The 12,652-nt window shown below is 35.7% G+C and overlaps 1 protein-coding gene across 1 annotated transcript in view; it reads left to right on the top strand.

Moving 5' to 3' along the window:
* Nucleotides 1-12,652, top strand: part of LOC121371068 (gamma-aminobutyric acid type B receptor subunit 1-like) — a 94,300-nt gene that overhangs the window by 68,881 nt on the left and 12,767 nt on the right. The window contains exons 10-13 of the mRNA XM_041496698.1: nt 2,444-2,561; nt 3,200-3,310; nt 6,533-6,646; nt 10,853-11,005. Of these exons, the coding sequence (XP_041352632.1) occupies nt 2,444-2,561; nt 3,200-3,310; nt 6,533-6,646; nt 10,853-11,005 (496 nt within the window). The remainder of the gene's footprint in view (nt 1-2,443; nt 2,562-3,199; nt 3,311-6,532; nt 6,647-10,852; nt 11,006-12,652) is intronic.

Raw genomic sequence — 12,652 nt, 5'->3', positions numbered from 1 at the left:
ATATTAGTGGCTGTATATTAAACGAGTTTCTGATCGTTCTAATATTTGTACTAGGTTAAATTTTGTTTTATTTCCTAAAATATAGTTTTTTTCGTACGAACGAAATTAGTTGAAGACAAAACCAGTTTGGGCTTCTTAGAAATATTAAGATGACCAGAAACGCATTGGATATACAGACACTGATATTCTAAATAAGAAAATATATTTAATATGCAAGTTTAATCGTAGAAATATTTTATTAGTTGGAAACATCTTGCAATGGAGCAAACTCAGGAATGTCCCTTTAACATGGTTTTCCTCCGTTCCTGTTCTGGCTTGTTTCGAAGTATCTGTAGCAGCACCCATCTTAATTTGCCTGCTTCTGGCGTTAAATCTGGTACCACACTGTATCCCGACCCTGTCTTGGGTTTTCCCACCGCGCCGATGGTATCATCTCTGTCTAGGAGGCTACTGAAGCGTACAATGATGTTTCTCTTTCCTTCTGTCCCCCCTGGTAACCGATGCATAGCTTGTAGCGGGAAAATTCATAGCGGTTTCTCGATTCATGTTCACGGTGTTTATAAAGAAATCACGCACCTTCTTTTCTGTTTCTCTGGTAGTTTCGACCCCACGATCAACAACATTCCACTTTCTATCCCACATTTCTAGCTTTTGTCTCTCTTGCCTTTCTCTATCAATTTTCTCATCTAAATTAGGAACAACTCGGTCGTGGATGTCACGAAGCGTTTCGTTCGTGTGTTCTACATAACTTTCTAGACAGGCCACCTTTTCTTTAACGAAACTAAGTCCGTTTTTATAATATCTATTTCCTTCCGGACGTTTAACTGAAGCAATACAAAACATTCGCACATATCTTTACCTAGATATTGCTGTTTAAAAGTTTCAAGAATTGAGACGTTTGGGTCCGAGGTATCAATTACCTGGTCGGTCGTCACGGTTATGTTTTCATGTGCAGCACATTCTCAATGTCGAAATTTCAGCAACACATAAAACTGATAACATTCAATCAGCAGCACAGTTCTCGTTTTGATTAAATACTATATAACATATATTTTCACTTACACATCATCAGTTCTTGGCTAACCGTTGTAGAAAACACAAAGTTGTAGACATTAAGAAGCCATTCGAGAGAGTCGATCTGAAACACGTGTTCACTCATCAGAGCGCATACCGGAAGTCATTTTGACTTAAATTAATTTTGTCAACTTTTTCTCCAGAACTACGTTAACAAATCCAAACAAATTTTGCTTGAAGCTTCCTTGGCAACTGGATTAAAAAAAAAAAAAAAAATTCATTAGTTATCCTGAATCCCCTCCACTACCCCAGGGCCCAAAAGAGGTAAATTAAGCCAATTTGTATTTTTTTTTAAATCTTCTCAAACTACTTGACAAATTCCAATCAAATTTATTTGCAAACTTTCTTGGCACATGGAATGAATGAATGAATATTTAACGACATCCCAGCACGAAAAATACATCGGCTATTTTGTGTCAAACTATGGTTCCTTGGCACATGGAGAAACACATTTATGAATTTAGTCATTCTGACACACACCTCATTCTGATATGAAAGTGTTTCATTTTATCCATTGCCAATAAAGAAATTGTATTTTGTTTGATCCCCAGCTATGTTAGTATTAGTGGCAATGAAAAGGAAGATTCTGCTGTGTGTGTGCGTTACACTGATTTTAAATATGGCCTTAATCTTTTTTTTTTTTTTTTTTTTTTTTTTTTTTTTTTTTTATAAACTTGGCAAATGATTGGAATGGTGCAGTTGCGAACAAGATTAATTCTGTCAAGCCAGCCAGAGTGGCAGTGAAGAGAGGACAAAATAGTCTTGTGTCGTGCTGGTGTCAGTCATACATAACTAATTCATTTATTAGTTTGAAGAAAGATCCTCTATCTCAGTGTGAGCACTGCCAATGAACTCTGATGGTGTGTCACAGTTTGGATGGAGTGCAATCATCTTAAGCAGACGAGGAAAGATGTATTTTGTAGAAGAAATGTGATGGAATAATTTGGATTCCCTCTTGAACTTTTGTTGAAATTCTTAAAAGATACTGAAGATACTGAATGTTATTACAAATTTTAATCATAACCATCTGTGATTTAAAAAAAAAAAAAAAACCTTTTTTTTTTCTTTTTTTTTTCTGCCCAGCTATTTACACCATTTTTTAATTATAGATGTTGTTTGTCAACTTAGTTTGACGGGCAATAGCCGACGTATTTTTAATGCTGGGGTGTCATTAAACATTTATGCATTTATTTACCCAATTCTTTGACACATTGATCATCATATGACTATTTTTTATTTGAAGCCCATCATGTTTCTAGGCATCGGTTCTGTTTGCAAGGTTTCTATGCACAACTTCACATACAAAATCGATGGTGTTGATCAATTTCTTAGTGTTATATTTTTATTTATTTTTATTCTTGTCTTTCAGAATCATTAAAATGTCGTCACCTAATATTAACAGTGCCATCTTGCTGGGGTGTATAATATCGTACGTGTTTGTATTTATACAAGGAATTGAAACGAGGGAAATGCCAATCTTGTGCCAGGTATCATCAGTCAAAATGAAATGTTGTACTTGATTTGTGTAGTTTATGTTTTGTTTTGTTGGGGTTGGGGTAGCGTGTCAGATAATGAATATATGTAACATATTTATTCAAATGTACTTTCTTCGTAAATTGTTATTGAAACATTTCTGAAGGCATATTATTATATTAAACCGAGTGCGTAATTGAAAGTACTTCACCCACACAAGTAAAGAAAGGTCTTTTTTCTGAGAAAATGAATCATAATATTACTTAATTTTTACTCACCAGTAATGAGATCAAAATAATATCAAGTTTTAAATATGTGTAGTAGAGTCCATAACCCAGATGAAGATTATTAACCTTCCATTAGCGTATTCAGTACCTGTACACAAGAAGGATTCCAAAAGTTGTTGTGATATAGTCTTAAAGCTATGCAGCCATGACTTACAGCATGTTTACACTGAAGAGCTGTACACTGCAATGATACATTTAAATGTATGTAGTATACATGTATGTATTCATCCTATCCTATCTTGTCTGTATATTTATCTATTTATCTCTGCTTTTGTTCAGTGACGCTCCTTATTATTTGGATTATATACTATACTTGTTACTTTCATTCAAGGTGCTAGTAGTTTCTTCATTTTTTTGTTTTCTAGGTCAGATTATATTTTTTCATCATAGCATTTTCTCTGTTGTTTGGTGCATTGTTCGCAAAGACATGGCGTTTATATATCCTATTGATCAAGATGCGTAAATTAAATAAACAGGTACTGTATAGACGCTATTTCATGGGGAGTTTTTCTGATTTTTTCTAATACAAATTTTATATCAACGAGTGGTGTGTGAAAACTATATTTTTACAAATTACGAAGCAATGAGGCAAAATATGTTTTTTATACATCAAGAGTTGCTATATCGTATTCGGAAAAAAAACAAAAAACAATATGAAATGGTCTATTTATTTCACCATATGTTTCAAATCTCTAAAAATATTAATCTGTTTGGCATTTTGTGTTAAAATAAATTAAAGTTTTAAACATAATTCAGGGGTGCTGATTTCAAATATGCTATTTGGCCAGCTCGATTATAAGACTCAGCCCATTTTCTCAATACTGAAGGTGTTCTCGATATTCCTAAAATTACACCAACTTTTTTTACCAAATACCATTTAACCTTTCCTGGCTATGTTTGAGATCCACTAGGTTGAAGTTTTAGCTGATTCATTTGATCAGAAAATTTCCATTCTGAAACACTTACATGATTTCTGAAGTAAGGTTTTGCATTTTTTCATAGACGGATGGCGCATAGTGTATATGGAATGACTATTTAAATGAATAAATGAATAATAATTCATGCTGAGCCCTAATGTACTGCAAGGAAATGCACACCATTTCAATATACTGCCACTAAAACTGTGCAGTTGGACTTTCGAGCTGAATGACAAAAACAACCCTATGATTGTTGAATGCTTTGCTTGAAAGAATGTTTACCAATTCATCGAAGTGAATATGAGCAGTATTGTCTTCTTCTAGGTATTTTCTCAAGTTGTGGAAGCAATACTTGCCATAATTAATGTTTTAGTATGATATTGTGTATCTTGGTAGAACATGCATATGCCTTATCTCTCATGACCTGGTCTGCTGCATTAGTTTCTAGAATACCGGTCTCAATTTACCCATCAGTTAAGCCAGTATTCATAGCGTCATGGAGACCACAGAAGTGCAGAATAAGCACTTATTTTGACTCATTTACAAAGTAAACTAGAATCAAATATTCTGTGGCTGCAGAATGGCGGTGGGGTCAAACGGGTGCCATCCCACCCACTCTGCCTTATACTCTGCTTAGAATGTTGGAAATGCGTATTTGAACATGGAATTCATTATTTTTTCTCAGGGAAGCATGCCCCCAGAACCCCTTGTAACAAGACAGGGCCCTTACTTTTTCCTCCTTCAAGCTTTTAAACTGACAGCAGGTCCCCCTTTTTTCAAATCGCACTGACATAGCACCCCCCCCCCCCCCCCCCCCCCCCCCCCCCCCCCCAGCCCCTCTACCTTCAAATATAAGCCAAAGGCCCTAAATAAAGCACTTGTGTTAGTTAAATAAGTCGTGGGTAGTAATATTATGAAGGACTAATAAATTATGATGGACAATATTTTAGAAAAGAAAAGTGACTTTTGTACAAAATGTACTTGGCCATGAACTTTATTGAAAAATAAGTTTGTCTTTATTTTATGACAGTTACATTAATAACTATTTAAAGGGACATTCCTGAGTTTGCTGCGATTTTAAAGATAAAGTATTAGTGGCTGTATATTAAACGTGTTTCTGATTGTTCTAATATTTGTACTAGGTTAAATTTCATCTCATTTCCTAAAAAAAAAAAAAATTGTACGTACGAACACAAAATCCAGTTTCGGCTTCTTACAAATATTAAGACGACCAGAAACACATTGAATATACCGACACTGATATTCTAAACAACAACAAAAACAAATTAATATATAAGTTTAATCGTAGAAATATTTTATTAGTCGAAAACATCTTACAATGCAGAAAACTCAGGAATGTCCCTTTAAAACTAATAAAGTGAAAAGGTACCTCACAATTTGATCATCCAAATAAGACAAAAAAACAACAACATGAAATGAAGTTAAAGGCAATGCGAAAACAGTCAGTTTTTCATTGTCATTTCACTTCATAATGTTATCGGGTATCATAATACAATTAGATGTATTGATAATCATCAAACCAAAAAACGATAATGTCACATTGACCTCACTATTAAGCTGTAATAATGTACAAGACAAGTAACTGAAGTATGAACTTTCTTCATCTAAAAATGTTCCAGTAATAAAAATGTAGATATTGTTTCTATAATTTTACTGTAGTTGTCATAGTCAAAAGATTACTTCTACATAGAAAATATGATTTTCACCCAATATCACTCAATATTAATGGTCCCTGTACTTCTATATAATTCATGATTGTCCCTTAATTTAATAAATAAAACTCTAATGTCGGGAAGATTTTCATTACTGAGACATACCATTATATAAAATATTGCTTTTATTCATGTTTTATACCTTTATGGTATTATTAAGTTTTTGGTGATTTCAGCAATACCACAATAATATAAAGTCAATCAATCAAGCTAACGTGAAAACTGGCTTCCATTTTCATTTATCTTTCTCATCGATCACCCTCTGCCTATCATTCACATCATCTCAATATAAAAACATTCCAATTTCTTCCACGATTTCAAACTGATTCGAAACTTTCTGTCAATTTCCTCCGAACTCGGTCTTCTGGACCGTCCACACCATCACCTACCTGTCTCGACTTCCTCCATGGGTGCACTCGCTGTGTATTTCCCTGCACCCACCTGGCATCCTCGTCATCTTCCGCTAATGAAACTGGTCTGACCCACGGCACTAACTAACGACCGCCGGTAGTAGGGGTGTATAGTAGGTGGTTATACGTGTCACTTAACACTACTAGAAGTAACTACTGAACACTACCCGAAGTGGTCAGACTAAGCCCACAGCTAAAAGCTAATTTGGAATGACAGGTCTGTGGCACGGATAGACACACGAGACAAGCACCTGTCGCGGTTGGAGATACAAGGACTGGGATGTGGAGGCAGACAGCGAAAGAAGTTGAATGATAGGAGGAGTTGCCAGATCGGGAAGATATGAGACGGAATTCAAGGGAGAGAAAGGAAAGGGTCAGTGGAATAATGAAAAAAAAATATATATATGTGTGTGTATGCAAAGTGGTCAAATGCAAAAGCATGTATTATGCCACAGCCACATAATTACACACACACACACACACACACACACACACACACACACACCATTACCACCCTTACTAATCCATATGATAATATTTATGGCATTCATTAATAGTTGAACTTTGATGGCATACATTGTATATTCGCAACATAATTTCAGTTCCAAATACCTCTACAATGTATTTTATTCACGCAGGTATCTAAAGACACCCATTTGTTTATAGAGATTGGTTTGATCGCTGGTGTTAACATGAGCATCGTGGTCTTGTGGTCAATTATTTCTCCTAGTTACTCCAAGGAAATGAAATTGGTATGTCGTTTTGGTTACATTTTCTTTATGACGAATATATCTACTAACTCATTTCAAAACGTTTTCAGTGCTCATCTGATCTGTTTCTGTTAAAAGCGACATGCTTCATTCTGTCAAGCCAGTCCTGGGATAATGGCAGTCCTACTATAGGCCCCGGATAAAGAAGCTGTTTGATTAGGGGTATAACATCCAAGAACTCAAAGCCTTCAAAAACGCTCTATAACTCGAGAACGCCATGACCTAGCATGCCCAAGGTTGGTATGCAAGTTAGTCATGACCCCTATTGATTTGAGGTGACCTTGAACAATAAAACGATTTCGGCTCGAGAACAGTTGGGGCTAGGATCTTCAATCTTGGTACACATGTTGGTCATGATCAGTGGATGAACCCTATTGATTTTGAGGTCACTAAGTCAAAGGTCTAGTAACCTTTTTGCGTATTGATTGTGGCACCATTGAGTGTCTTTTTAAGGGGGGGGGGGGGGGGGGGGGGGGGGCTTATATGTTTGACGAGCATCTCTTGTTAAATGAATATGTTAAAAGTCAAGGTCTCATTCAAAGCTACCTTCGGGCGTATATTACTTTGCTTAGTTTAAGTAGTTGCCTCCTGCACTCCTGTTCATTTTAAAGGACCTTTGACATAAAATGTGTTAAAATATTTTCCCGCGTTTTTCTATCAGAATTTACATTTTATAAACATTTTATATACACAGAGTAAAGTAAAGTTTGTTTTATTTAACGACGCCACTAGACCACATTGCTTTTTTATCTTATCATCGGCTATTGGACGTCAAACATATGGCCATTCTGACACTGTTTTTTATAGGAAACCCGCTGTCGTCACATAGGTTACTCTTTTACGACAGGCAGCAAGGGACCTTTTATTTGCGCTTCCCACAGGCAGGATAACACAAACCATGGCCTTTATTGAACCAGTTATGGATCACTGGTCGGTGCAAGTGGTTTACACCTACCCATTGAACCTTGCGGAGCACTCACTCAGGGTTTGGAGTCGGTATCTGGATTAAAAATCCCATGCCTCGACTGGGATTCGAACCCAATACCTACCAGCCTGTAGACTGATGGCCTAACCACGACGCCACCGAGGCCGGTCATATACACAGAGAGTAAAATGCATGAGGTGATGGGCGGGCTGGAACCCGTGAACTTAAGGTATTAGTAGCTACGTGATAGCAAAAGCTATGCACATTGTTGTCTTCTTTGATGCAGACCTCCAATAAACAAACTGGATTCATATGTCTTTAAAGAAAGCTATATACGATTGTTTGCATTACTCGGAATACGCACGATATAGTCGGCCCTTTGTCGTCCATACGTCCGTGTGTGTGTTATAGTTTTTAACTGCACTATATCTCTGGAACCGCTTCACCGATTAACTTGGAACCTCACATGGGTGTTTAACATCATCCATATGTGCGGCCCATGTGCCCAATGTCAAGGTCAAATTACTTATAAATTTACTTTAAAGTTTTTATTTAATCATCTAAATGGAACAACCAATGTTTCGAACATTATTATCTATGTAAAGTGTGTTGAACAGGTATTTATTGAACAGTCAAAAATGACCATCGGTTAACAATTTGTATCATAAATTTTGGTATTTAATTACTATTATCATAAAATTTTACATTTCATCCGATAGTCTCAGCTATATCACAGACATGCAGATTAAAAAGTAATGTACAAATACAGTAACAATAACATAACTTGATTGTTTGTCAGCTTCCAACTGTATTTCACTAGTCTATGTGGACAAGTTAGGATATGGTACAGTAAGATGAAACTACTTCCATGAGCATAACATGCATATCATGTTGGGGCAATATGTAGATGAAAAACACCAGTTTTCTTCAATTCTAAATTTATGATGAAACTGGCCTAATAACTACTTTTATTTATCTTTTGTTTATAATACTGCTGTCGTGTTCATTTTAGTAATTTTGGTATATCAAATACCTTGTTAAATGAATCTCACTTCCCACATGTATATTTAAAGTGACGGCCATTTTTTTATTTTGACTATCAGTCTGCTACATAGCTGTGGCAATAAATACTGTATACAAGATAAAAACATTAAATGAATTTGAAATATATTTGGTGAACCCATTAGAACATTTCACCATTTTGACTGCCATTTTGAATTTTGAGCATAATGGCGGCCATCTTGGTTTTCAAAATTATTTGATTGAATTCGCTATCCTTGATTTGATATATTGACTACTGCGGAAATATATAAACGAACTGAACGATTGCAAACAATTGAAACTAAAATCAGTACCATCGAGTACTTGCTGGTGAATCTTCGCACAAATCTTGATACCGCAACTGATCGCATAATAAAGTTGAAAACAGTTGTGAATTCACCAGCAATACTTTTGATAAGCTAAACAAAGATAACAGTGAGCTGAAACGATCGTTGAGCGACGCAAAAAAGACCATAAATGCAATAAACGATGACTTGCATGGCATGTCTCGGTGCCTCTTGGACTTGCAAGATGAAAACCGCCACCTAAACGATGAAATATTGTACCTCCAAACAACGTCGATGCGATTCAACTTACTCTTCTCTGGGATCGTAGACCATGGCCAAGAGGAAAACACAGAAGATGTGTTAAAAGCTTTTATTAAAACGGCCATAATGAATCCGGCAAAAAAACCCAACATATTTACTTAGGTTAGAATAAGAAATAATAATTTACCTTTGGATTACCAGTTGTTGCTTTTTGATCAAACAATACTTCCTATTCTTACTTATGGTTCAGAAATATGGGGTTTTAGTGAATGAGATATGATAGAAAAGGTCCAAAAAGATTTTCTAAAATATGTATTGAATGTTAAAAGAAGTACACCACATTATATGTTATATGGAGAACTTTGTAGACAACCTGTCTCGGGTATAATAAGACAGCGAAATATAATGTATTGGGCAATACTTGTATCTGATAAACAACATAAAATTTCAGTAATTATGTATAATTTACTTTTATGTGACTCACAAAAGCACGATTATGAATGGCTAAAATATATTAAAACCTCTCTAGAAGATTTGTGACTTAAAGGCATATTGTCAGAGACCACTGACCTATTTAATGGTCTAACAAAGTATTACCTGAACAAAAATAATTTGATTTGTCCCTAAATGTACTTTATTCAACCATTTTCATAATAACCATACTCCATTTATTAATGACATTTTGTAAAAAATTATTTAATTATGGCAATGGTCCATAATTCAAAAACTAAAATTGCCGAGAGGGTTGACATAGATTCCACTCCATCATGGTTCAGTTCAGGTGGTGCCGTAGCTAGATTTGGTTTCCAACAATTAATGTAATGTTTAGTTATTATCCATTTTTAGAGAAATACGGTCCTTAAATCCGTGACAGTATGCCTTTAACTATTTATGGTTGTCTCCATCTGTTCCTAATATAAACTGGCTTAAATCGATTATCAAACAGAGAATATCTGTGTTGCAGGAAATTACCATATCCCTTGAGTGTTACATTATTATTAGTTTGTTTTCTATGACAAATGTCTTTTCCGTTATGTCATAATATGACCAGTGGAGTAATAAAGTGTGTTGTTGTTGTTGTGAAGATATGTTTTATAAGGGACCTTTCGTGAACACCTGATATAATCAGTTTTGACATCACAGCTGTATTCATTTCAATGAGCTCTACCCTGTGCTAGTTTTGATTTAATAAACTTCACTCAAAAGATATTGTCCTGTAAATGATCTTGGGTGTGGCTGTCCTATAGATGAGGCACAAAATAAATATTCAATAGTTTGCCAAATGTCCATTTGAATGAATGAATGAATGGATGTTTAACGACACCCCAGCACAAAAACCAAACAATACATCGGCTATTGGGTGTCAAACTATGGTTGCTCATTTGACTGCATTGTGCAGAGATACGGTCTTGGTGAAACATAACAATTTTGTCTTTCTGATTTGATAAACCTTTTATTTATAATATCCAATCTGACTGAAATGAGCTTTACAATATATCTGAAAGCATTGCGTTGACTCACATGTCCTGGTGATAACAACGTTGACTGTCCAGAATGTAGACTAACTGCATGAAATCATGTTTGGGGTAAACATTCTATAATTGTTTGAACTTTGGTTAGGTCTGTTAATGAGATCTTGATCTACTGGTATCTTTGTTACTCATTTCATTCCAGCAAAATATGGTCGATCCAGACAACGACCGAGTGGTGATTCCAACACTATGGCACTGCACATCCAAACATGATAAATACTTCACCGGCATTCTTGTTAGCTTTCAAGCCATCATTTCGTTGATTGGCCTCTGCTTGGCGTTTACCACCAGAAAGGTACAGGTCGATTAGAGGAGGGGATGGAGGGAGGGAGGGAGGGAGAGGGAGAGAGAGAGAGAGAGAGAGAGAGAGAGAGAGAGAGAGAGAGAGAGAGAGAGAGAGAGAGAGAGAGAGAGAGACAGACAGACAGACAGACAGACAGACAGAGAGCTGCAGAAATGTCTCGATAGGGGTTTCAGCGTTAGAACAGGGCGCCTACGTATTCCAAATGACATTAACATACATCATATAAAGAAAATCGTCTTCCAAAAACATCTATAGTCATTTCCACAGTGGACACTTTTTTCATACTATGGAATTTAATGCAAGTTATTTATTTCTGAGCCAATTATTTTCAAAGTTCCACAGGCATATAGGGGGTGTTTTTGGTTATTTCCAAAACACTTTTAGTTTTCTTCTTACGTTAAACCAAAGAGAAAATATTGACAAATTTTTTTTTGTTTTTCAAGATATTATATCTCCACCACTACAAACTAGTATGTTCATTATATTAATATATTTGGGAAACTTGGAAGTTCATGGGAATATGTGTACAACCACAACATTGTCCCACTGGACAACTACTTAATTTTGACTGAATTATTAAAGCTCCTGTATGACATAATACATGGTTCTTGGGTAAATATTTGATGGGACCGATGGTCCTCTTGGGGAAGGTATATTACAACTAGCCACCTGTGTGTATTCATGAACAATTCTTGAAGATACATGATCGGTGGGACCACTTAGTCCTGGTACCTTGCCAAGCATCATACTAATGCTTAGTGGGGGTATTCAGTCTTGACAGAAAGGCCAAGTTGCAATCTAAGAGGAAAGAATATGGATTATGTCTTCTGTGAACTGGTCCTAGTGCTTTCAAGTTGGCTGGTCTCATTAAATCTAGAATGGAGCGACTAAAGGTGAAAATAGACATAAGGGTGCATTCCATGCGATTCAGGATAGAGACTGTTCGCCCAATTCCAGTATGTAGACAGAAAGAACAAATGCGTCCTAGTTTGTGTGCATACCATAGTTCATTCATTTATATATGGGTAATCGTAACCGTAATCGATTAATCGATTACATGTTTTCATGTAATCGCAATCATAATCAATTACATTGCTAATGTAATCAGCGACTACTTTCCTGACTATTCATACATATTATTTACTAAACTTAGATATTTTTAGCATTAATTCCAGTAACAGTGCCTATAGGTAGAAGCAGTACTAGTCAATCAGTAGAACTGATCTCCCATTGTCTACTACTCACTCTCACAGTAGAACTATCATTTACCTCGTAAATGTTGTGTAGTAGATCTAAATTGTACAGTTGTGATAAAAAAATAAAAAAATAATAATATAAAAAAAAAACATTCAGAAAGGCATTTTGTTTATGAAGGTGGGGTTCGAGCCCCGGAACACCACCACCACTACCACCACCCCTGTATCCGCTTGAGTTTACACCTATGAACTTAAATATTGTCAAACTGCGTCATTCATTATTATATATATAAATCTTTTTCACCTTAGCGGCAGTTCAACATGGTTCCACTTTCGGTTAGATTAAAAGTTTTTAAAGCATTTTTGTTTTAGAATATAAGCAAATAGTTTACACTGTAAACTTGTACAGAGGAAGATTTCCTTTTTCGGGGTACAATGACTG

Source organism: Gigantopelta aegis, chromosome 4, assembly GCF_016097555.1.
Source record: "Gigantopelta aegis isolate Gae_Host chromosome 4, Gae_host_genome, whole genome shotgun sequence".
NCBI classification, from domain to species: Eukaryota; Metazoa; Mollusca; class Gastropoda; order Neomphalida; family Peltospiridae; genus Gigantopelta; species Gigantopelta aegis.
The sequence above is the reverse complement of the archived record's forward strand: the minus strand, read 5'-3'. Positions and strand labels throughout refer to the sequence as shown.